Here is a 26,198-nt window from a genome sequence, read left to right as displayed (position 1 = left end):
AAATTACTGGTAAGAAGTACCAAAAAAGTAGGATATAACAAAAATTAGGTCAGCTTTTGATTACCAACCATTCCTTCACACCAGAAAACAGGAGCACTGATAACTGAATTGTCATTAACTAAGAATGAGCTGTTGTGTGGAGACCATATATACGGATTACTCTTAACCTAAATTATTTTGGTCTTATTTGCTGTCTAGTAATTTCCAAAATATTTTATCTTCTGTAGCTGAAATATTTAGTGAGAACTTTGGACCAGATTTTCGAGAAGAAGAGACTTTCTTTTCTGTATTCGCCATCTTTTTTCCTGCTGCAACTGGTATTCTAGCTGGGGCGAACATCTCGGGTGACCTTGCAGTAAGTGTTGTGAAGAACTGTATCATTACTGATGTGAAACAGAATGACATGTGTGCATTTACTTTTAGAGATAGACTAAAAATGTCTTCTTGTCTTTCAGGATCCTCAGTCAGCCATACCCAAAGGAACGCTCTTAGCCATTTTGATTACGACAGTGGTTTACATAGGAATCGCAGTGTCTGTAGGTAAATAGCCTTGGTTTATTTGTCTCAGGAATTGAGCGAGTTTCTAGCGTAAGTGGTACTACATCATTTTCCGCCTTTGCTATTCCAGTAGTGTTGGTGAAAAGTCAGAGAGTTCGTTGCTTTGTTAAATTAGTTATTGTTCTTACTCTTTAATATTAAATACAGTCTTCAAGGATCAGGACCCTGTTCTACATGCATCTATTCATTCTCAAACAGAATTATAAGCTCTGGATTTATTAATTTCATGGTAAGAGGTTTCCATGTATAATTAGTAAGAATAATGTAATTTTACCACATTTAAAAATTATTTTGTTCAGAAGTAGCAACAGAACTCTATTTTCAAATTTCATAGCTATCTCTTAGTGTAATTTTGAAATTTAACTGAACAAAAGTTAGAAATGCTAACTGATGGGCCAAATTGCCTTTTAAAAATGATTTTGGATATAATATATTCTTAATACATAATTCTGAAGTTTGTTTGGGAAAACAACTATACGTTTAAGCATACTCATTTAACACAATTTATGCTTCCCTAAAACTTTCAAAAGTGCTTATATTATGTAGTTGAGCTAAATTAAATTTGTTTTTAATTGGGGTTGGGGATTTAGCTCAGTGGTAGAGCGCTTGCCTAGGAAGCGCAAGGCCCTGGGTTCGGTCCCCAGCTCCGAAAAAAAGAACCAAAAAAAAAAAAAAAATTGTTTTTAATTTAATTGAGGGAGTAACTGCTTACGTTCCAACCTTTAAAGTAATTTGTTGCCAAGGACACATCTCTGACATGTCTGACCCTCCTCGGTTGCCAGACCTCATGGTCACTTCATTCCATCTGTGCTACGTAAGCAGTGGCCGCCCCTGGGTGCTCAGGACGGGCCAGTGACTAGTTCAGAGCAACAGAACCTTTGTCACCCAAAATGTCAGGTGTGGTGTAATGGCACTGTGGGATCCATCCTCTTGCTCAGGACACAGAGGCAGGGCTCTCCCTTCAGTGTGCCCAGCCTAGCGTAGACAGTGACTGTCTTCCAAAGAAACAGGCACAGGACATGGAAGCATGGCTGCTTGCAAGCTGATTGGAGACACAGGGCTCTTGTCTCCAGTCCTGTAAGGTCTCAAGTGTATGTAGAGGGAAAGGTGCTTTTGCCAGCATGGTTGAAAGGTAGAGGGAAACAAGCAGCCAAGTGCTCTGTAGTCCATCTAGGGATTGAAATATTTATATAAGGGTTTCCTGCATTTGTGGAAACACACTTTTTTTTTTTTTTTTAAATAGAAGGCTCAGTTCATTACTTAGATTTTAGTCACCCCAAAACTTGTCTGACTTCATTCAGAGTCAAGCTGTGTGTAAATGCAGTAATGCTGTTATGAGTGTTGCCTATACGGCACTGCAATCTCTTCGGGAGTGGAGGGGTAGTTTTAGGAGGAATGCAGACGTGACTGACTCTCACTGTCACTTGTGCTTTAGGTTCTTGTGTTGTCCGGGATGCCACTGGGAACGTTAATGACACCATTACAACAGAGCTAACTAACTGTACTTCTGCAGCCTGCAAATTAAACTTTGACTTTTCCTACTGTGAAAGCAACACCTGTTCTTATGGGCTAATGAACAACTTTCAGGTGAGCATTGAGCTAATATGATGTAGACATTCTGTATTTATCTAGGGTTTAGACCACCTGAAATCTGGCCATTCAGAATGTCCCTGTCCATTAGGGAAGACGGTTGTTACTTTCTGCCTTCTACTTACTGTACTTTCTGCCCTTACTACTAAACCCTGTCATCATTAACCAGGCAAAAGGGGAAAGTAAACTCTAGTGTACAGTGTGTATACATGTAGCACATGGGTATCCTATTTTATACTATTTCAGAAGACCATGAAACAAGTATCTTTCATAAAAGTCATTTCATCTCGTCTGTTTCTGGTTTCTGTCTGCTCTGTTCCATTGAGCTTTGGGTGTATTTGTTCATTGGTGTCAGTCCTGATTCACGTAGTGTGTGTGTGTGTGTGTGTGTGTGTGTGTGTGTGTGTGTAGTAATCTTGAAGTCAGATTAACTTCTTCCAAAATAGTTCTAGCAATTTTAGCTTCTTAGTAATTAGTAGTACCTTTATTGTTTATGTATAAATAAACTATTAAGATATACTGATCAATAGAGCTGGGCATGTAGCTTGTTGGGAGGTTCTTGTCTAGCCTTCACAAAGTCCTGGTCTCAGTCTTTAGCACCACACAAACTGGGTGAAGCGTCACATGCTTGTAATCCCAGCGTTTGGGAAGTAGAATGGGTCATTGTCATTGTGGTGAAGATCTGGGTGGCACGCAGGCAGGCATGTTGCTAGAGAAGTAGCTGAGAGATTTAATTCCTGATCTTCAGATAGCAGGCAGAGAGGGACAGACACTGGGCCTACGGTAGACTTTTGAAACCTAAAAGCCCACCCCAGCAACTCATGGCTTCCAACAAGGACACACTTCCTAATCCTTCCAAACATTCTGTAAGTCAAAGCTCCTAACCCCTGAGCTCTCACAACCTTCTGTCTGTCCTGGACTTAGTCCTGTGTTTATGCATGTTTTGGCAGTCAGGCTAGCATTTCTTACTTCCATTCAGTGCTTCATTTGGACAGCCATCTTGCCTGTCATCTTTGCTGCTGTATGTGGTGGACAACAGTGATGGAGCCCCTATTTTCAATCAGTGTCACTACATCCTTTCTACTCCTATTCACCATTAAATTTTAGAAGTGCTGAGGGAAAACATAAACTGGAAAGTCAGAAGTCCTACTTGACTTTTCCTACAGTATTTTCTGATACTAAGCATAGGATACTGATGTGATTTGTGCAAAGGACAGTGCTTCTGAGAATTGAGCCTGAAGTTTTCATGTCTTAACTCTTGAGTGTGGGAGGAGTGCACACGCAAGTGCAGAAGTGTTTGGGCACAATGCACAGGGGAAGCAATATACTGCATGTACATGTTACCTTCGTCACTTATCAGGGTGTGACTAATTGTCTTTTGCTTGTAACTTCCTGTATCCCAGGTATTTAGAAGCAGAATAGAATTTGTATCATAACCTTTTTTGGCTTGGCATTTTTACCTTTAACTGTTATGTACTTAAAAAACTTCATACCTACATTACTTTTACAGCCCGTACAAATAAACCCTCTTGATGTATGTAATACACTTTCATAAGAGCTTACCTCAGTCTGACTTACTGGCTAGATCTAACCATCAGTGTTCTAGAACCTAGATGAGAGAAATGAGTTATGTAATAGAGAGATAGGGTCAGCACATCACAGGATATAGGATAGGAGCTCCAGAGTGTGGCAGGAAAAACAATTAGAAAAATTCAACAGTATGAAACCATATATTACAAATATTGAAAACCACATTACCCAAATTAACAGCAGTCATTTTTGAGAGCTGTTTAAAACAAACAAACCTGTCTTGAAATGACCAAGAAAATGGGGTAGTTGGGGCAGTTTGATTGCTGACAACATAGGGATACTGTGAAGAAAAGTTCAGATAACTAAGCTGACTAATGGCTGTAGTTAGACTTTTCAAAAGTCTTCATCTCTTAAGAGATACAGACTGATCCTTTATGCATTAAAAAGCCAGGAGTCTTTGGAACGTGGTGTGGGATTGGCCCACGTTGTGTGTGGTTGAAACCTGGTGATGTGTAGTTGGTAGTTCATTACCCACATTTTCCGTCATTTGTGCATTTGAAAATTTATGAGGAAAGGGTTTTTAAGTCAGAGACCTATTTTAATAATTTGTAATTTACTTCTCATTGCTATTACCAGATTCCTATCAGATTATTTCTAGTATTAGTTTTCTTTATTAGAAACCTCAAGTTGTGAGTATTTACTCTGTTCTGTCATTTATTCAAGGTGATGAGCATGGTGTCAGGATTTGCACCCCTGATCTCTGCAGGTATCTTTTCAGCCACACTCTCATCAGCACTGGCATCTCTTGTGAGTGCTCCCAAAATATTTCAGGTAAATATTTTCATATTATTGTTATTGAAGGAGATGTTAAAATAATATTTCAAATTCAGATAAATTACCTTATCAATCTCATGTGTTTGTTTGCATATACATATATCAAGATTGGTGTAAATTTTATTTATATAAATGCTGTGTAGATCCCTAAAAACATTTGTGCATTTTCCTACTGTCAAGGTACAGCCTTGAAATGTCTTTAGGAAGGATGATTGGAGGGTCTGGAGAGATGGCTCAGCAGTACAGGTTCACACAGAGAATCTAGATTCAGTTTCCAGTATGTGCACTGGGTGTACATAATCAGCTGTAACTCCAGACACATAGATAATTGAAAATGATAAAAATAAATATTTTAGGGATTAAAAATATTTTAGGGATTAGGTGGGTTTTGTTTTTGGCATACTTAGCATTAAAGTTTAGGACCGTTGTCGAGTTAGGAGTGTAGCGTAAGACTAAATCAGAACTGTAAATAGTGGTTTCAGTTAACATGATGCCAACTTGACTGTTCTATGTGGCTCATAGTGCAGCAACTGTAGTAGAAGCCATGATAGCTAGGATGAGTGTTGCTTCCTATGGTGGTCATTAAACATCTGACAGTGATAAGTGTTGACTTTCTAGCCTTGCTCTTAATACCGTATTTGTAGCAAGAAGTATAGCAGTGTTGTCTAATAGGACCTTTAAGACAATATCTGTTAGGATTGGGAGAAAAGTAGTTCAACTTTATACTTCAGGTTTTTAATCATTTTCATTTCAGATTTGGAGTTGGTTTTCTTAAAGCCTTAGGTACACTGTATCATAATGCCAACTTTTAGGGTTTTTTATTGTACTTTGTTTGAATGACTGCTCCTCCGATTCTTCATAAATAGAGTTTTAACATGGGATGGAGTGAGATAAACAAAATCTTTAGCAGTGTTATGAACCATCTAGCCTTCAGCTGTCTGAACTGTTCACGTGTCCTTTATAGTCTGTCGGTGCAGCACCGAGAGACAGGAAACAAATAGTATCAGAAAGGAGAGACTTGGGCTTCATTCCTGGTTAACATACTTTATCTGTTTGCAGATTTGCACATCGTAAGTTTTATGTGTTTTGTTTTAATGTTTGTATTTTTTTTCCCTTGGGTTAGGCTCTATGTAAGGACAATATCTACCCAGCTTTCCAGATGTTTGCTAAAGGTTATGGAAAAAATAATGAACCTCTTCGTGGTTACATCTTAACATTCTTAATTGCACTTGGATTCATCTTAATTGGTTAGTTCTATGAATGGTATATTATGTAGGTTTTGGTATGTTTTGATATAGTGTTATCTGTGAATATCATGAATATTAAATTATTAATATATACTAAATTAGTTTCTAATCAAAGTAAAATATTGCAAATAGTAGTACCTGGTATTACTTATTAAACTTAATTCCATTGTGCAAAATTAGGGTAAAAGGAATATTCTTTCTTTTTTTTGTCCCTATTCTTTCTTTCCTGTCCCCCCCCCCCTTTTTTTTTAAGATTCGTGTAGCCCAGCCTGGCTATTGCAGTCATAGATAATCTTGAATTCCTGATGGTCCTGCCTCTATTTCATAAGGACTAGGGTTATGGGCATGCACCTTTTCCTGAAATCCATGCAATGATAGTGTAAAGGAGAGGTTGCTGGTGTCCCCAAGAACGATAATGCCTCTGACTGACATACGTACAGCTATGGACCCCTCACTGCTAACACAGCATGGACTCTAAAGAGTTTTGTGTAGCCAGGCAGATTAGTTGACTGAAAGTCCAATTATGCCATCAGTTGTGATACAAGATCTAAGTTTCAATTTGTGGTAGATTTAAGGGTGCTTATGATGCTGTTTAAAAACTAGAAGTATTTCAAAATTTGAAGTCTTCAATACCATTAAACTTCTTTTTCTTTTTTTGCAGCTGAATTGAATGTCATTGCTCCAATTATCTCTAATTTCTTTCTCGCATCATACGCCTTAATCAACTTTTCTGTATTCCATGCGTCACTTGCAAAGTCTCCAGGTGATTTTACATTTTAAGAATTTGAATGTATTAGTAGCTTTTATTTCAGAGGAAACAATTTTCACAATTCTAAAATTTGGTTTGTGTGAGTTTAGTTCATTAAAGTGTTTTCTTTTTGTCACATCAAATTCAAGGTCTCTACCCTGAAGTGCACTGATGACAAGCTCCTCCTTCCTTCACTGTTACTTCCTTCAGAACATTGACAATGGCATTTGTCATACTAAATAATTATTTCCTATTTTTAAAATGTCTTTACTATTTGTGTACCTGATTCAGTTCTCAGAGCATTGTCCTTATTTAATAACCTTCTAAAATTTTTTCCGCCTGGTGCTTCATGCCTGATAAGCACATAGTTTACCACTGAACCCTAAGTGCCAGCCTCCAATGTATTTTTAACAATGAGTTCTGTGGAATTCTAACATAAGGGTCTTTATTAACTTAAAAAGGACCATGGGGGGGTTGAAAATCAGTAAAGGTGTGGAAAGTACAGAGGCACCTAAGTTTGTCAGAGCAGGCTAAACCACGTGGTGTTCTTAGAAGAAGGAAGTGTGAGCATACATGCTTGAGCCTCAGCTTTACCTTCAAAATAAAAACGTATTGATGTAGTTAAAAATATTTTTAGGGGGTTGGGGATTTAGCTCAGTGGTAGAGCGCTTGCCTAGGAAGCACAAGGCCCTGGGTTCGGTTCCCAGCTCCGGAAAAAAAAAAAAAATATTTTTAGCTGTTAATGACAGGTTAGAACATCATCTTTTAACATCTTACGAGTAGTTTAAGTTCATTAACACCAATGGACAGGTATGAGTGAGCTCACATCTAGAGTTGGTTCGATGGGCAGGTTTCTTGAAATGTTTCATGCAGCTATTAGAGCGCGAGCGTGTCATGCTGAGGATCAGAGAGGAAAGCTGCCCTCTTAAGGGTCAGGGTGAGACCTTTCCTGTGTATGCCATTTCTCTAGTTTTCACTGTGGTAGGTTGATTTACATTTTAAAAGATTGTTTTGACTAAAGGTCTGAGAAGATGTAGTAATAGGAAAATATTGCCTTGTTGTTAAAAATTATCAAAACCAATTGTGATCAATAACAGTCATTGACTTTACTGTTTAGGGATTATGCTTGCATTTAATACTTGAAGTCATCTGAGTGTGGCAGCCATAAAGAAAGCTATTTTATACACAATTACGCACCACTGTATAAAGCAGAGAGAGATCTGAGCGATGTCTTCTTCCTGTCGTCGTTAGGGTGGCGTCCTGCGTTCAAGTACTACAACATGTGGATCTCCCTTACTGGAGCCATTCTCTGCTGCATAGTGATGTTCGTCATTAACTGGTGGGCTGCACTGCTCACGTATGTGATAGTTCTTGGACTGTACATTTATGTCACTTACAAAAAGCCAGGTCAGTAGACTTTGGTTTTAGTATTTTAAACTAGAAAATGTTGACAAGTTTTTATGTAACTTTTCTTATTCAAGCATCTTTCGTATATTTGAAAAAGTGTCACATGTAAAATTTAAAATACCCCCTTTCTAAGTAAGGATTTTTTTTCTTTTTGAACTACATTTAGTGTCAACAAACTATTTTAAGATGTTTTATTCCTATAGAATTTCATTCTCACCCATTAATTATGACTAACCTTATTTTAAGAAAAAATACACTAACATTCTGTTGCACTTAGCATGTTCTAAAATTGTTCTTTGAAAGTTCCAGATTTGCAGCACTGTTGTGGCTACTACCCGTGTGTGTGTGTGTGTGTGTGTGTGTGTGTGTGTGTGTGTGTGTGTGTGTGTGTGTGTGTGTGGTGTGAGTGTGTGTGTGTGTGTGTGTGTGTGTGTGTGTGTGTGTGTGTGTGTGTGTGTGTGTGTGTGTGTGTGTGTGTGTGTGTGTGTGTGTGTGTGTGTGTGTGTGTGTGTGTTTGTGTGTGTGTGTCTGTGTGTGTGTGTGTATATGTGTGTGTGTGTGTGTGTGTGTGTTGCCTCTTTTTGTTTTAGAACTGCTATGTAGCATGGAATTCAAATGTTGGAAAGATATACAGATAGATATTTTCCAAAATATGTAAATATAATTGTTCTTAAACTGAGAGTCAGCGATTACCATTTTCTACATTTATGAGGGTTAAGTGCTATTAGGATTGGTTCAGAACACAGAAAAAAGATCTGTCAGAAAAAGGGAAGTTTGGTCCACTGGTTAAAACGGAAGATGAACAGTTAAAGCACAGTCGTTTTAAACAGTGGTGAAGCTATTTAACCTGCATGTGAAATGAGGAGCTTCTGGGTTCAAATGGAGGCTCCAGAAATGGATGGGCAAAGGCGCTGTTTCTAACTCTTAGAGTCAGACATTTCCTCTGAAATGTCCCGGGAGCACACTTCCCAGTGTTTAAAGTCATTTAAGGCCCTAGCCTTTTATTCAATGGGAAAGGACATCGTCATGTTCAAGCAGCCTGACCATGTTTACTGTACTGAAAGCTGCCCGCCCTTCAGGCCGCAGTCGTTAAGGGATGTTTGGAGTTGTGCTCCTTTGCAGTGCCGTCCTCAAGCCTTTCGTATGTTAAGCCTTTCCTCAAGTGTAACAGCAGGCATGACCATAGCCTTACTGTGCTGTGTCCCGGAACTGTGTGAGGTTCTAGAGGAGTAGTTCATTTTACATTTTCAACATGAAAATTTGCTGTCAGTCTCCTGGGTTTGAATCCTTTGCCTTTGGTGTTACTCTGTATGATGCTGTTTCCCCACAGATGTGAACTGGGGATCCTCCACACAAGCGCTGACTTACCTCAGCGCACTGCAGCATTCAATCCGTCTTTCTGGGGTGGAGGACCATGTGAAAAACTTCAGGTAGGTGCTGGGTACCATTCTCTGCCCGCTAAGTCAGCCATCCTTACACCCTTCATTCTTCAGTAATGTTCTGTGTGGAGGAGTACACAATACTCTGGGTGGTCTTGAGCAGTTAATTACTCAAAACCAAATTACATAAAGGTTACCTTCTTTTGAAAAAGATTTTGTAAGTTTTGGAACTGTCATTTGAAGACAGTTTTTTCTCTTTGTGACCCTTTATATTGTATATCTATTTATAAGTTTCTGTAAGAGTGTTTATGTGTAGCTGTTGGCCTGCATGTGTGTCTGTGCAGCATGTGTATGCCTGGTGCCTGCAGGGGCCAGAGGAAGAGGTTTGTTTGTTTGTTTGTTTGTTTGTGACAGGGTTTCGCTGAATAGCTCTGACTGGCTGGGAACTCCCTTTGCGTAGACCAGGCTAACTCAGATCTGTCTGCCTCTGTTACCTGAGTGCTGGGATGCCTAGGATAGGACTGTTTTGGTGTGTCTGTTCTTGTAGTTTTATTAAGACTAAAGATCGGTTGCTCCCGGTGCTGCTGTGTGGGCGCCTGCTCACCTATGGTGCCTTTGTCTAAGTGAAGAGTCCCCAGACATCACAGCTTGGCCTGTGACGGGCTGGGGAGGAAGAAATGCAAACCCTGTCAGCAGTCCTTAATGTTAGCATATTCTGGGCAGTTGATGTCAAGTATGACAAAAAATAGAAATTACTCTCTTGTAAGTTGTGTAACATAAATGAAGATATGAACGAAAGTCACAATTAATTTTAAACCAGCAAAAACTCATGTGTACTTATAAATGGATTTTTTGAAGTTCTTTTTTTATTCCCAGTTCGCTTTTTGCAGTTTACTTATTTGTCTATGCGACCCAACTGTCCCATAACTCAAGGACTCTGGCTGTACCCACCCCCAAGTCGTGAGGTTATAGGCATGTGAACTTTAGTTCTTATTGAAGTTATAATAACATAGCACAGAGAGGAGAGCTGGGAGACTTCATAGAGCTGTGTTTCTTGCCGTGTGTTCCCATGCTTGTTTAACTGTCATCGTCCCTCTCTGGTCATAGCACATGGGTGTGCTCTTTTTATACTTCCAGTATATTTTATGGTGTTACTTTGATATAATTCATATGTAACATTTATTTTTTTATGACTTTAAACAAGGTGGACACAGTGTAAATTTCTTGCTTTTTTTTTTTTTTTTTTTGGTTTTTTTTGTTTTATTAGAATTAATCACCCTCTGCCTTTTTGTTTTGTTTTGTTTTTTGGTTTTTGGTTTTGGCTTTTGAATCTACCTCTGCCCTCATCAGTATTCCCAAACAGGTTACTTGAAGTTTCTTTCTCACTGTCCCTTTTTCTCTAGTTTGGTTCTTGGATTCATCTGAAGTACAGCTCTTGGCTTCCTCGTCTGGGCATTGGTGCTGCGGTCTGCCAGTCAGGTCCTTAACACAGATTAATGTGGCTTTGCTCATTCCTTGGGGAATTTAAGATATCTTAAAGGCTTTCTTTTTGATCTGATTAGATTTCTCAGAAATGAATATTTTAAGCTGTTTGTGTGTCCTTGTTACCAGAATTCTGAGAGCCAGGTAGGGGAAGGAGGTGCAGGTCTCAGAGTCTTTGCCCATGAACAACTCTCTGAGTCCTCTCCTTTTAGACCACCGAGCCTGCCCTTCTACCTCAGGGTCTGGCCCACAGAGGCCTCTTTAGCTGAGGAGACGCAGGCAGCTGCCACAGAGTGATGGAGGGGCCTGGGCACTGCCCGCTTGCTTCTTCTGTGCACAGGAGACCAGGGCTCTTGGTTTCGGTGTCTCTGACTCAGCTTCGCTACAGTTGGCTGAGATACTTGGAGACGCCCGGCCGCTGACAATCCATGCTGCCGCCTTTGAGGGTTAGAATCAGTAGCTTTACATTGTTAGGTTTTCATTTAGTGTCTCATAGTTTGTTCCTTCACCATTCTGCTTCTTTATAGCTTTCAGTGTTTTGGTGCTGTATCCTCCGGTGTTTATTTCATGAGTTTTGTGATTTTATAACTTTTAACAGAATCGTTAAGAGGAGACTCTAAATTACCCCACTAGGAAGCTTTTTAAAACACAACAGTTGAGTAAGAAAGGCACTGGTAGATGTCCAGGCATGGATGGTTCATGGCAGGCAGGCAGGCAGATTGCTACATCTGTGATCTAGCTTATGAGGAAGAATACAGGAAGAACTACTTTTAAGTAGTGAGGCCTGGAAAAGGAGCACCTTTCAGGTTGTAAGTTACTCACAGTTATTTTTTTATTCTAGGAAGGTGTGTGTGCATGTGTGTGTGTGTTGGGGGGGGTTACCCTCTAGAAAATCACGCCACCTGCAGAAGCTGCAAAGCTAAACAGATAGTCAGAAGAGGGCACTGAGTAGTCTGGGCCATGATGTTACATTTGATTACTCCAAAGCAACCCTCTCAGACAGACTTGATATGTAACCTACTTTACTAAAATGCCAAATAAGTCAGTATTTTTAAAAGTCTTCGTTAATGTTTTTATTATTAGAGACTACTATAAAAGTTAGTATCTAAGTTAGAATTAATTTTAAAAAGACTTATTTAGTTTATTTTATGTATATGTATATTTTTACGTATATGTCTATCTGTGAATCAGAAGAGGGCATCAAATCCTCTAAAATGATGAACTGTGTTTAATCACCAACTTTAAATTTACAGTCTGAAAGGTTTTTCCTTTTCCAAGCCTTGCTGCTGGAAACCCTGCGTGGTTCTCTGTAAGAAAAGGAAGTGCTCCTACCTGCTGAGCTTTTCTCCAAGTTCTTACCATCGGAGCTCTAGTCGTTCTTTGCTTTTGTCTGATTATAGAGGTGGCAAATTTAAGGAACTTGACTAGTCATATTTGGTGGCTAAAGTGGATACTGACTATTATATAAACAAGATTGATTTCCTCTAGTTAGTAAAATCTATTTTTTTTCAAGTCAGGGTTTCCTTCTCTAGTCCTGACTGTCTTAGAATTTGCTATCCAGACAAGGTTGGCCTCAAAGTCAGAGATCTGCCTGCCTGTGCCTCCTGTGTGCTGAGATGAAAGGCATCCACCACCACGCCCAACCAAAAAGACAGTGGTTTAAAACACAACTATCTTGTCAACTTTCATGTTTATATAGATAATTGAGTGCAGTTTTGGCATTTGCCATTCATTATTAGCTAGAATTAGAAGATTTTAGCCCAGTAGAACTAACTGAACTAGGCAGATCAAACTGCTGTATTTGATTTTACATGTCCAACACTCTGAAGAGGAAGCTTAATGAGATGGATGGTTGATTTTTAAGTCTATGTCATCATGGAACTTACCTGTTACTATTTCGGGTTAGCTGTGCTCAGTAAGTTTTGCAGGATCTATGAAGTGACTGGGACAGTTTGTTATTCCATTTAAACACGGTAATTTCTGTAGTATTCCCAGAGACACAGTAGAATTGCTTGTTATTGTAGAGGTATATCAGGTAACATATTTGTTGTTAGGCTTCTTTGTTGTTGTTTATTTTTATTTTGAGGGACCATCTTAGCAGAACCATTTGGGTGGTTTGCATTTTCTAACCTTTGCTTATATGTATGTGTATTTGTGCATGTGCCCCTCTGTGGGGCCCTTAATGGCCAGCTGGAGGTATAAGCAGTTGTAGCCCCTGACTTGGCTTCTAAGAACTGAACTTGGGTTCTTTGGAAGGATTAAAGATGAATTTTTAAAGTTCTAGTGTAGCCTTAGATCTTAGAGAAACTACATAAAAATTTCAAACTGTTCTAATTTTTTTTTTTTTTTTTAAATTTTAAATTAGGCCACAGTGTCTTGTAATGACAGGTTCTCCAAACTCACGGCCTGCTTTACTGCATCTTGTTCATGACTTCACGAAAAATGTTGGTTTAATGATCTGTGGCCATGTGCATATGGTATGTATCAGTCTTGTTTTTTATAGTGAAATGCCTTTGACTCCTCAATCGGACTGTGATTAATAGACCTTCTAGATTAGAAATCATTAGGAAAATCTGTAGGATTTTTCTTTTTCTTTTTCTTTTTTTTTTTTTTTTGAGATGTTTTCTTCAAAACACCCTTTTCTTTAAACAGTTACAAAATAACATTTTTAAAAAGATCTGGATATTTTGAACTATAGTTATTTTAACGAGGAGTAAGTAAAATGTCTAAAATAATATGTTTTCACCCCAAAAGGGTAGTGCATTTTTTCTCTTAAATCATTCTCAATATTGAAAATAATTGTGAATCTATGCCACACCTGTTCTGCATAAGAAACTAAGGTGACTCTTTTTGCGGCACCTCCTGGTCAGTTGTGTTCAGTTGAAGCTGACCATCTCCTTCCTGATTGGCTGTTGGGGATTCGCTGATGCGAGCTACAGACTTGGTGCCCTGTGTGAGGAGCACATGGTTATGAAGTAGCTGCCAGTGCTGTGGCAGGGTTTTGTGGTCCGGCTCATTGGCTCATTGGCAGGGATTCCTGTGAAGCAAGGAGTCTTGATGCACAGCAGGGGGTGCCTGCTGCCGAGTAGGCAGCACTCCTGTGACAGGCCACTCAGAGCTTCTAAGGGCTCACCCCTGTTGGAGAGACATTGTGGATGCCAGTCTGAGCGCTCTCAACTTGGTTACAAGATGGAGGCAGTAGTTCCTAGAGGAGAACTACTCAGAACCGGAAGACATTTAGGTTTCTAAAGATGATGGCATCTGCCAGTGTGTTAGCAGAAAACCATCGAACGAAGATGGAGGGAAGCCCAGGCCAGCGCACCCAAGACTCAGCATGTTCCTGCTCCCATCCTGTGACACAGGGGCCACACTAAGAAAATGAGGAGGGTGCAGAATTTATTAAATAACCGTTTGGCCAAGAGAATGAAGGGAAGCCAGAGAAAAATGTGAGGAACAGAGTGCCAAGAAATGTAGACCGTCTTCACTGTTTCTAAATCTGAGCCTAATTAAAAATACACCTTTAAGAGTAACAAATAAATGATAGGCCATGGGCAGGGGATGAGGGGGTGTACAAAAAAAGAAAAACTAGAGCGCCATTTTTTCCTCAGATTCTGCCCGCTCATTTAGGTGCCAGGAATGTGTTGTGCATTGTTTTGCACCACCTGTGACAGTTGCTCTTAGGTGCATAGCCCAGGCCACAAGCATCGGTGCGTACACACGGGCTTGTGTAGAGAGCCCTTGGTTAGATGTATGGTTAGGGTGTATAGCGTTTTCCAGTCTGTCTCTAGCTCATTCCTTGAAGCTAGTGCTTGAGCCCAAGATGTTATAAAAAAGGCAACATACTTAGGAAAGATTGTATTTTTCTCTACATAGTTATTTTGAAGATAAATACTTTTTAAGTACTTTGAAAAATTTGTATTAATATTTGTGCTTAACAAGTTTTATATGTTGCATAAAAGGATGAAAATGGAATCTTGGGTTAGCAAAGATCATTTGCTTCAGCTAGGAACAGAAGAATATGTTTTCCTTCGATTTTCAATGATATTCTCAAGTCACTGTGATTTAGTAACCCAGACACTTAGACCAAAGAAGCAAACTAGTAAACTTTCTGTAGAGGAATAGAAGGCCTTTTATTTTGCTTTGTGTAATCTTTTCCATTTTTGTAATTGCAGATTTCTCTCATTAATTTAGGATTGAAATACTTGGTTTAAAATCTTGTTTGCGGCCTCTCTTCCCCAGGCAGCAGCAGTTTTGTATAATCTTCCGTATTAGAGTTCCTTCCTGGGAGACTTTGAGGCTCTACTGCTCGCTCCTCACCCCAGCCCTTAACAGCACATTCCTTCACTCTGGTGTGAGAGGATGGCTTCTGTATGTGGATTTGGGTAAAATGGATTGTATTTTAAATAAAAATCTTGATAATTTAATTTAAAGGGTCCCCGAAGACAAGCTATGAAAGAGATGTCCATTGATCAAGCCAAATATCAGCGATGGCTCATTAAAAACAAAATGAAGGCTTTCTACGCTCCGGTTCACGCAGATGACTTGCGGGAAGGTGCACAGTACCTGATGCAGGTGATGGTCTTTGAGGGGCGCATGTGACTAAAGCTCCTATGCTCTCTCTAGTTCTTTTTTTTTTTTCCCGGAGCTCGGACCAAACCCAGGGCCTTGTTAGGGCCTTGCGCTTGCAGGCAAGCGCTCTACCACTGAACTAAATCCCCAACCCCCACTGAGCTAAATCCCCCAAACCCCCCCAGTTCTTTCTTCGTGGTAATGTAAATGTAGATCATTTGAGGATAGCTCTCAATCGCTATTTTTGTTTTATAGTTTAGAAATCTCCAGAAATTTTGTGTTGCAGGGTGACACAAAGAACCTATCTGGAAGTCACCTGAGCCAAAAGTCTCTTTCTGTTAGCTTTTCTCACCTCCTCTGCCCACTAGGTTTGTTTTTAAAATGTTGGGCCATAGCTATCTTTATTTGACTTTTCAGAAAATCCCTGTCCTTCCTATTTCTGTTTACTCGCTAGCTCTAAGTTTAGACTTCTCTTTTACTCTATGGATTTTATAGGCACCACGATGGGAAATTTAGGATTAAGTGCCAGCTTTGAGTGTTAGTGCTGTTGCTTTCTTTTTTTGTTTTTTTGTTTTTTTGGTTTTTTTTGTTTTTGTTTTTGTTTTTTTTTTCTTTTCTTTTCTTTTTTTTTCGGAGCTGGGGACCGATCCCAGGGCCTTGCGCTTGCTAGGCAAGCGCTCTACCACTGAGCTAAATCCCCAACCCCAAGTGCTGTTGCTTTCTTATTTTGGATTTTGGACCAAACTATTTCCCTAACTTCTGAGCTGTAGGTCCTGAAGGTAATAGGGAGAGTATAAATTGAGACAGTGTTTACCACTTTAACCTTAAAAACCAACCAAACAAACATTAAAAGTAGAAGCACCTGTGACCATGGAGCTCTGTTAAATGTGGAGTGAGGCTTCTAGCCCTGTCCTCAGCTCATCCTGTTGCACATCTTAGAATTTAGTTTAGACTGATCAATAGTCTTTAAGGATAGGCATCGGGCAGGGTTGCTAAGTATATGGAAACTACTGTAACTTAATGGCAAAATAGAAGAGAGACCCATTTACACAGAAAATTCACTGTATGATACATGTGGTTTGAAAGGGTTATCTGTAATAATTGTTGATCTATGAAAAAGGTGTGAAATAAATCCTTACAAAGACTGTTAAAAAGCCATATTGAACCAAGGTTTGGTGTATGCCTTTGTAATCCCAGAGTGTGGGATGCTGAGGATTACCATTAGTCAAGGTCATCCTGGAATACATGGTATAAGGAAGCCTTCCACAGCTGCAAAACAGAAAGGAGTGCAGGGAATCAAGGAGGACAGCTAGAGGCAGAACTAACAGCATCTCTGTCTGTGCCCAGATCCACGAGGACCACTGCTGCCCTGTCCAAAGAAGTTGGGTGTTTTTGAACGGTTATGGAAATCCATGTCACAGTCACTAGTGGACAAGAGCCTGGCAACTTAAAGGACTCTTTCCATCTCTAGAGAACAAAACTAGGTTTTATGTACACACCTCTTTACATGTAAAGAAAACTGAAATTTATGATCCGGGCACAAGAAACTTCCTTTGAGTGGTTGATCAGTGTAATTTTTATGAAGGAATTTGTTCCTTAAAGAAAACTCATTAGCACACAAATTTCTGTTTCTCTGTCACAGTCAAACAGATTTGTGGTAAGGTTCAAGGCAGAAGCAGGTGGATCTGTAAGTTTGAGAACAGCCTGGTCTACAGATTTCTAAGATAGCCAGTGCTTCAGAGAAACCCTGTCTCAAAAAACCCAAAAAATGAAAAACAACAAAAAAGACAAACAAATCAACCCCCTAACAAATAGGTCATGTATTTACTTTCTCCATGATTTTGAATCTAATGAATTTCCCTTGCTGTTATTTAATTTATGTAGCTAGCCATAATGTTTGCAAATACTTTTACTTAGTAGTTGAAGGCAAAATTGAAAACCCCTACAGCCTGTTCTTCCTTCTGCTATGGTTGTGATAACACATAGAAATTGACACAACACATGTACTTCTGGTCACTGAGTTCTGGCACAAGGTGCACAGAGAACTGTGCTGAAGATCTAAAGATAGCACTGTGGGAGGGAAGGCTGGTGTGTGTGAGGGAAGGCTGGTGTGTGTGAGGGAAGAGAAGGCTGGTGTGTGTGAGGGAAGGCTGGTGTGTGAGGGAAGGCTGGTGTGTGTGAGGGAAGGAAGGCTGGTGTGTGTGAGGGAAGGCTGGTGTGTGTGAGGGAAGGCTGGTGTGTGTGAGGAAGGCTGGTGTGTGTGAGGGGAAGGCTGGTGTGTGTGGGGAAGGAAGGCTGGTGTGTGTGAGGGAAGGCTGGTGCGTGTGAGGGAAGGCTGGTGTGTGTGGGGAGGAAGGCTGGTGTGTGTGGGAGGGAGGGAAGGCTGGTGTGTGTGAGGGAGGGAAGGCTGGTGTGTGTGAGGGAGGGAAGGCTGGTGTGTGTGAGGGAAGGAAGGCTGGTGCGTGTGAGGGAGGGAAGGCTGGTGTGTGTGAGGGAGGGAAGGCTGGTGTGTGTGAGGGAGGGAAGGCTGGTGTGTGTGAGGGAAGGAAGGCTGGTGTGTGTGAGGGAAGGCTGGTGTGTGTGAGGGAAGGCTGGTGTGTGTGAGGGAAGGCTGGTGTGTGGAGGGAAGGCTGGTGTTGTGGAGGGAAGGCTGGTGTGTGTGAGGGAAGGAAGGCTGGTGTGTGTGAGGGAAGGCTGGTGTGTGTGAGGGAAGGCTGGCGTGTGTGAGGGAAGGCTGGTGTGTGTGAGGGAAGGCTGGTGTGTGTGGGAAGGCTGGTGTGTGTGGGGGAAGGAAGGCTGGTGTGTGTGAGGGGGAAGGCTGGTGCGTGGGAGGAAGGCTGGTGTGTGTGAGGGAGGGAAGGCTGGTGTGTGTGAGGGAGGGAAGGCTGGTGTGTGTGAGGGAGGGAAGGCTGGTGTGTGTGAGGGAGGGAAGGCTGGTGTGTGGGAGGGAGGGAAGGCGGGTGGGTGAGGGAGGGAAGGCGGGTGTGAGTGAGGGAGGGAAGGCTGGTGTGTGTGAGGGAGGGAAGGCTGGTGTGTGTGAGGGAAGGCTGGTGTGTGTGAGGGGAAGGCTGGTGTGTGGAGGGAGGGAAGGCTGGTGTGTGTGTGGGGGAAGGCTGGTGTGTGTGGGGAAGGAAGGCTGGTGTGTGTGAGGGAAGGAAGGCTGGTGTGTGTGAGGGAAGGCAGGCGGGTGTGTGTGAGGGAAGGAAGGCGGGTGTGTGTGAGGGAAGGCAGGCGGGTGTGTGGGAGGGAAGGCTGGTGTGTGTGAGGGGAGGCAAGGCTGGTGTGTGTGAGGGAAGGCTGGTGTGTGTGAGGGAAGGCTGGTGTGTGTGAGGGAAGGCTGGTGTGTGTGAGGGAGGGAAGGCTGGTGTGTGGGAGGGAAGGCTGGTGTGTGTGGGGGGGAGGCAAGGCTGGTGTGTGTGGGGGAAGGCTGGTGTGTGTGAGGGAAGGCTGGTGTGTGGAGGGAAGGAAGGCTGGTGTGTGAGGGAAGGAAGGCTGGTGTGTGTGAGGGAAGGAAGGCTGGTGTATGTGAGGGAAGGAAGGCTGGTGTGTGTGAGGGAAGGAAGGCTGGTGTGTGTGAGGGAGGGAAGGCTGGTGTGTGTGAGGGAAGGCTGGTGTGTGTGAGGGAAGGCTGGTGTGTGTGGGAGGGAGGCTGGTGTGTGTGAGGGAAGGAAGGCTGGTGTGTGAGGGAAGGCTGGTGTGTGTGAGGGAAGGCTGGTGTGTGTGTGAGGGAAGGCTGGTGTGAGGGGAGGGAAGGCTGGGTGTGTGGGGGAAGGAAGGCTGGTGTGTGTGAGGGAAGGAAGGCTGGTGTGTGTGAGGGAAGGCTGGTGTGTGTGAGGGAGGGAAGGCTGGTGTGTGGGAGGGAAGGCTGGTGTGTGGGAGGGAAGGCTGGTGTGTGTGAGGGAGGGAAGGCTGGTGTGTGTGAGGGGAGGGAAGGCTGGTGTGTGTGGGGGAGGGAAGGCTGGTGTGTGGGTGTGGGAGGGGTGTGTGTGTGGGAGGGAAGGCTGGTGTGTGTGAGGGAGGGAAGGCTGGTGTGTGTGAGGGAGGGAAGGCTGGTGTGTGTGAGGGAGGGAAGGCTGGTGTGTGTGAGGGAGGGAAGGCTGGTGTGTGTGAGGGAGGGAAGGCTGGTGTGTGTGAGGGAGGGAAGGCTGGTGTGTGTGAGGGAGGGAAGGCTGGTGTGTGTGGGAGGGAAGGCTGGTGTGTGTGAGGGAAGGCTGGTGTGTGTGAGGGAGGGAAGGCTGGTGTGTGTGAGGGAGGGAAGGCTGGTGTGTGGAGGGAAGGCTGGTGTGTGGGGGAGGGAAGGCTGGTGTGTGTGTGGGGGAGGGAAGGCTGGTGTGTGTGGGGGAGGGAAGGCTGGTGTGTGTGGGAGGGAAGGCTGGTGTGTGTGGGGGAGGGAAGGCTGGTGTGTGTGGGGGAGGAAGGCTGGTGTGTGTGAGGGAGGGAAGGCTGGTGTGTGGGGGAGGGAAGGCTGGTGTGTGTGGGGGAGGGAAGGCTGGTGTGTGTGGGGAGGGAAGGCTGGTGTGTGGAGGGAGGGAAGGCTGGTGTGTGGGAGGGAAGGCTGGTGTGGGGGAGGGAAGGCTGGTGTGTGTGGGGGGAGGAAGGCTGGTGTGGGGAGGGAAGGCTGGTGTGTGGGAGGGAAGGCTGGTGTGTGTGAGGGAAGGAAGGCTGGTGTGTGTGAGGGAAGGAAGGCTGGTGTGTGTGAGGGAAGGCTGGCTGGTGTGTGGGAGGGAAGGCTGGTGTGTGTGAGGGAGGGAAGGCTGGTGTGTGTAAGAAGCTGTGGGTGCCTGCACAGCGTCAGTGGTGCGAGCTTCGTGGTTCTGGAAATGGTGCCCTCTTACAAAGCTACACTGAGTAAAGGATTGAGGGCGAGAGAGATGCATGTGGGAATGATAAAAATTGAACAATCCTAGGGGAGTTATTGTAGCAATGCCATTGAAAGCCTTAAGTACTTCGAGTATCTTACAAGGTGTTTATGCCTAGTTTTATAAAATTAGAGCTTTAAGGGACTACAGCTTAGTGGTAGCATGCATTTCCAGTTTATGTGCGGCCCAGAATTCAATCCCTAGCACCAAAACCAAACAAGCTGTTTTAATTATAATAGGATTATAACATTATGATAGTTTTTCTTTTTTGCAAGAACATGACCTTGATAGTGCCATCAGTAAGTTACTGGCCATCTTGGGACTTGGTGCTGGTAAACAGCTGTCATTCTTGAAAGTAATGCTTGGCTCAGGTTAGCAAAGGTACAATTTTTTATGTCCTCAAGATTATAAAAAGGAATTTTCAAGAGTTTCATTGTGACATCTATTTTTATTGTGTTTATTGTAATGTGAGTTAATTTCATATTGTAATTTATAAGAAAAACTGTCAACATAAAAATACTTCATCTTTTAAAAATTATTTTATTAAATAACTTGTATTTGAAGTTGTGTTTATATATTTTAGGCTGCTGGACTTGGTCGTATGAAACCAAACACACTTGTCCTCGGATTTAAGAAAGATTGGTTACAAGCAGATATGAGGGATGTGGATATGTATATAAACTTATTTCAGTAAGTATGTTCTAAATTGTTATGTACTTGGCAGGGAAAACTGCTAATTCTGAAAGCATTCACTCCTTTTTTAAAAACTCTGTTTTTGTTTTTTGTTTTTTGTTTTTTCTTTTTTCTATTTTTCGGAGCTGGGGACCGAACCCAGGGCCTTGTGCTTGCTAGGCAAGCGCTCTACCACTGAGCTAAATCCCCAGCCCAAAAACTCTGTTTTTATATAGTCTTTTCTTAATTGGTGCAGAAAAATGAAAGAACCCATGAACTGTCTGGGCTTTAAAATGATGATCTGTTAACAAAACGAAGCTCTCTTATACAAAGCATAGACAAATATGTACAGGTACTTATGTAAATGTACAATTGCAGATAAATCTACAGAACAGCTTCTTTTTCTATAAAATAGTTTGTCAACCTTTCCCTTTTCATTTTATTTTTAAAGATTTATTTATTTATTATATATAAGTACACTGTTGCTGTCTTCAGACACACCAGAAGAGGGCATCAGAGTCCATTACAGATGGTTGTGAGCCATCATGTGGTTGCTCGGATTTGAACTCAGGACCTCTGGAAGAGCAGTCAGTGCTCTTAACCATTGAGCCATCTCTCCAGCCCTTCATTTTATTTTTAATTAGTTCTTTAATAATTCTAATGTATTTGGAACATACTCATCTCCTTCAACTCTTCTCTTTCTACCAGCATCTCCCATCCAATTTTCAGATTACTTCTTTTTCCCCCCTTTTCTAGCTAAGCCGAATTTTGGTTGCCCAACTAGTGAGTTCAGTCTACCAGAGGCGGGCAGCACTAAAAAAAAAACCCCTAACTCCCAGCCACTACCTTGGGATTCCCTATCTTGGGATTTTTCTGGCTGGAGCTTGTGCATGTTATCCCAATCACTGCTCTGTTGTGTATTAAAAAAGTGTTTCCTTGAAGTTGTCCCCCACTGTTCGCTCTTACCGTCCTTAGCCCTTTCTTTGGCAAAGATTGAGACTTGGGGTGAAAAGCGTGATGTGTCCAACTTAGGGCTAAGCATTCCAGTCTTGGTTTGTTGCACACTCATTGGTTAGGGTCTCTTAATTAGCATCTCCTGCAGGGAGAGGATTCTGATGTAAGATAAAAGATGCTCTAGTCTATGGGTACAGCAATAAGACATTAGAAACAGTTTTAGTATTCAGTACTCTGTCCATTAAACAAACTGTGTTTGATCCTCTCCTGGAGCCTATGTCCTATTAAGCCAAAGGTTCCTTGTCCTTTTAATAGTGTCAGTTATTGGTTCTTTCTCATAGACAAGACCTCAAAGTTTTGAGACTTAAGTCGTGACTTAAATCCCGTCAGGAAGTGGTTGGTTACTCTCATAACATTTTGCCACTCTTGCGCAAGTGGGCATCATCTTGTAAGGCCAGTCATTGTTGAAGCTTGCAGGTTTCATAGCTGGGTGAGATTGAGGCTTACTTTTCTCCTTTAGCAGTGTGCACAGAACCTTCCAACACTGTGAACACTGGCCAGCAATGATGAAAAGCTTACAGGCGAACACCAGCTTGATGTTCCCATGATCTGTGATCCAGCTGTGTGCTCTCTTAGCAATAGGCTTCAGCATCAAGTTCTGAAGTTTAGCCTGTAAGACTTGGAGGACCCCATTGACTAACAGCTCAAAAAATGCTAACCCTTTCTTGGTACCAGGATTATTTGTTACAATGGGGTATCTAGTTGGGATATTGTTCCCACATTGTAAAGTACCCATCATACCTCTTTATATGTGTGTATCTATTTTAGGAAGCTTCTACAGCAGTGGGTTGCCAAATGATTAAAAAAAAAAAAAAACTTCTGTAACCAGGCATTCCTCCCCATATTCCCCATATTCCCCCCTCTACCTTGCCTCCCATCTTCCGTCCCAGTTTAACCCATTTTATTCCATTGTCTCCTTTAGTATTTTATACTACTGTGCACTGTTCCCCCACTCTTTGAAGACCACTCCTCCCCAGTGCCCTATTACTAAATCCCTGCCTTCTGGGATATTACAAATAGAATGTACATATCTGACTATTTAAAGGTAGTATTCAGAAGGGAGAGAACGCGCACTATGTTTATCCTCATGGATTTGGTTGCCTTATTCAGAATGAGTGTTTCCAGCTCCATCAGTTTACTTGTGAATTTCACAGTTTTATTTTTCATAACAGCTGAATAATGTTTCGTAGATATTAGATGTGACTATTCAATGGTGTGCATAGACCCTGCTTTCTCTATAACCATGTATACTACTTCTTTGCTGTAGCTTTAACTGAACAGTTAGCTGTCAGAATGTTGCCTTATAAGGTTATTATGTTCTACACTGAGAAGCTACAAAGATTTGATTTTGTTTCCACTTAGACTAATTCTGCTGCTGGTCTCTGGTTCATCCCTTGGGTTATTTTCCTTGTTGAGTTACATGTGGGTGCTGGTCTTTTCCACTTGAAGTGTCTGAGTTTACATTTGTTATTTCCTCTGCAGCGTGTACGTGCCCTTAGCTTGTTCATATCACTGTAACTTCCGTCTCACAGCTTGTCTAGTGCATTCTTTTTATTTTTTGGTTACTTTGCCTCTCTGGTCCATAGACTTTCATGTATGCATTTAATCTTAATGCTTTTGAAGAACTGAATTCTTTAATAAGAGGTTCTTTGGTTTTGCCAGATAGAATTGTTAAAACGTGAGAAGGACTTCCTTTTCCTAGTATTCTAGGATTTGCTTAATAAATTTTACATTGAGAATTCTCATTGTGCCATTAGCATCAGACAGTATTACTTGTTTTTAAAAAACAAACATCAGGGAGAAAATCTTGTCTTTAGCAAAGTAGTTTTAATATGGAATTCAGATGCCAGTTTTACTTGTAACTCACTGGAGTTCTCTCAGTGAAGTCATGCCATGTCTTTAGATTTTTTTCATAACTTATTTGAAAATTCTTTCAAGAAATGATCAGAGGTCATGCAATAGGTGGCAAACGTGAGTCCTTGAATTGTTAGGTGATTTTGTGGACTTTGTGCCCTCTGGTTAGATGGTGAAGAGAATCTCCTTGTAGCTACGTAAGTTCTGTACTCTGCACGTTGTATATGGTAACTCAGAAAAGAAAGACAGTAGAAATAAAGATTAAATCATAAGCTATCAAAGTCTGTGTGCCGTGCTGCGCTGTTTCCCTCAAGGCTCAGAGCAGTGAGATGAAAACAGAGAAGCACCATTTTGGAAGATGGTTTCTATACTTCACCTGCCTTAGTTGTAGCTGTAGTGGATCACAGTAGCCCTGGAGGGGTCTGAGTGCCCTGAAGGCCTGAGGGCAGCTTGCAGGAATCCGTTCTCTTCTTGTCCTAGTGAGTTCTAGGGGATAAAATGGGGTTGTCGGGTTTGGCAGCAGGTGCCTGCGTCTACTGACATGGCTCCTATGGTTACTTTTATGGTTTTGGGGTGGAGAGTGAACCAAGGGACTTTGCACATGCCTAGGTATGTACTACACCAGTGAGCTGATGAAGGTCATATCCTTCTCCCTGCAAGTCCGATCCAGACAGGTTTCAAGCTCACTATGTGATAAGGCTGGCCATCAATTCTGTGATCTGTCTGTCCTCACCACCCAAATGTTGGAATTACAAATGGTGGTTACTACTACAGCTGGCTATGGTGAAAGGTGTTTTTATTTTGAGAAAGAGCCTTTCATTAATTTGCCAAGGCTCCTCTTGAACTTGATGAGTAGCCCATTCTCACCTTGAATTTGATACTCTCCTGACTCAGACTTAAAGTAATGATACTACTCAGTCTTTGCCGTGAACATCCCCTAATGATTTACTGGCAGTTTTAAATATTTGTGTAATTGAGGTATGCTTTATATGTTTTTATTAGCAATATATGGGTTCTGAAATCACAAATCATTTTCTCTAATTTCTAGCAAAAATGTTCAAGTGTTGTATTCACAGTAAACTCCAAATTTATTTCCTGACATTCTCTGTAGAAAATTGGTAATTGATTTCTGTTGATTCGCTGTCTACGTCACAAGCTAGTTATTTCTTTAATTAGATCCTTCAAGAAGTTGACAGTAATATCTACTGATCTTCTACAATGGCTCTGTAACCTTAGTTAGATAATATCTACTAGCCTTCTTCTACAATGGCTCTTTAACCTCAGTTAACTAACTATAGGAACAAGACCAGATCATCTCTGTCCCACTCTAGATGGATGGATGGACAGATGGACAGATTTTGTTATACTGTATACATTCTGTATTTTTTATTTGTCAGAGCAGCGATTGTCCTCAGCAGCTGAGCTCTCTTTAGCGCCAGTTTTTGGTTTTCAAAGTGTGGGCTTAGAGGGGCCTTCAAGGTTTTGCTGTATCTAAACTCTTGCAACACCTTTAAAATTTTTTGAAATTTTTTGATCCTATTCTTTCACCCCCTCCAATTCTTCCCAAGTCCTCCTGCCTTCCTTCTCACCCAACTTCATGTTGGATAATTTTATGTCAGCTTGACAGTAGCTAAAGTCATCTGAGAGGAAGGAACCTCAATTAAGAAAATGCCTGCACAAGATGAGGCTGTACACTAGAGTGCAGGGCGTTGATGGGGGAAGGTCAGGCTCATTGTAGGCAGCACCACCCCTGGGATGGTGGACCTAAGCAAGCAGGCCGAGCAGGTCAAGGGGACAAGCGAGTAAGCAGCACTCCTCCATGTTTCTGCCCTGTTTGAGTTTTGGCTTGACTTCCTTCAGTGATGGATGGTCACCTGGAGTCTAAGCTAAAATAAACCTCCCTTCCCTCAAGTTGCCTTGGTCATCATGGCATAATGTCCCTAACTCTCAAATAGAAAGACAGTTTCTCTTCCTCAAAAGAAAAAAAAAGAAACAAAAACGAAAAGAAAACAAAGCAAGCAACAATAAAAACCTCAATCAGACAGAGAGTGCACAGAGAACATGGGATTCTTTGTGTTGGTCAGTCACTCCTAGTCATGAGGCCTGCCCTGGAGCTTGGTTGAAAACCGGAGACTGGATAGGTCCTGGTCCTAGGCGAAAATGTACTTTCGTTGTTCTGCAAAGGAAGGATAGCCATCAAATGACTCCTAATGGCATTACTATTCCAGAGCTCACCTCTCCTTAGAAAGGTTCGTCTTGCAGTAGGTGGTGATCAGCAAAACCTCCTGACTGGACAGCTGCTCAGACAGAGACTCTGGAGCACTCAGCCCTGAGTGCCTAGACTCTCAGACCCTCCCCTCAAGGCTCAGGACCCCTGTGGCAGCAGAGGTCGGAGGGGTGTAAGGAGAGCAGCAGCATCCAGACACCGCAGGATTGGTGCAGAGATTGACGCACA

General features: G+C 42.0%; 1 protein-coding gene across 2 annotated transcripts in view; it reads left to right on the top strand.

Annotated features, from left to right (window-relative positions):
* Slc12a2 (solute carrier family 12 member 2) overlaps positions 1-26,198 on the top strand; it is a 67,835-nt gene that overhangs the window by 24,835 nt on the left and 16,802 nt on the right. For both annotated transcript variants that reach the window (XM_032886086.1, XM_032886085.1), the window contains exons 8-18: positions 228-355; positions 456-540; positions 1,994-2,145; positions 4,402-4,509; positions 5,636-5,759; positions 6,421-6,522; positions 7,759-7,914; positions 9,245-9,344; positions 13,141-13,252; positions 15,207-15,347; positions 20,787-20,893. In XM_032886086.1, coding sequence (XP_032741977.1) covers positions 228-355; positions 456-540; positions 1,994-2,145; positions 4,402-4,509; positions 5,636-5,759; positions 6,421-6,522; positions 7,759-7,914; positions 9,245-9,344; positions 13,141-13,252; positions 15,207-15,347; positions 20,787-20,893 — 1,315 coding nt within the window. The remainder of the gene's footprint in view (positions 1-227; positions 356-455; positions 541-1,993; positions 2,146-4,401; positions 4,510-5,635; positions 5,760-6,420; positions 6,523-7,758; positions 7,915-9,244; positions 9,345-13,140; positions 13,253-15,206; positions 15,348-20,786; positions 20,894-26,198) is intronic.

The sequence above is a fragment of the Rattus rattus genome, chromosome 15, assembly GCF_011064425.1.
Source record: "Rattus rattus isolate New Zealand chromosome 15, Rrattus_CSIRO_v1, whole genome shotgun sequence".
In the NCBI taxonomy this organism is placed as follows: Eukaryota; Metazoa; Chordata; class Mammalia; order Rodentia; family Muridae; genus Rattus; species Rattus rattus.
This window is presented reverse-complemented; position numbering and strand designations above follow the sequence as displayed.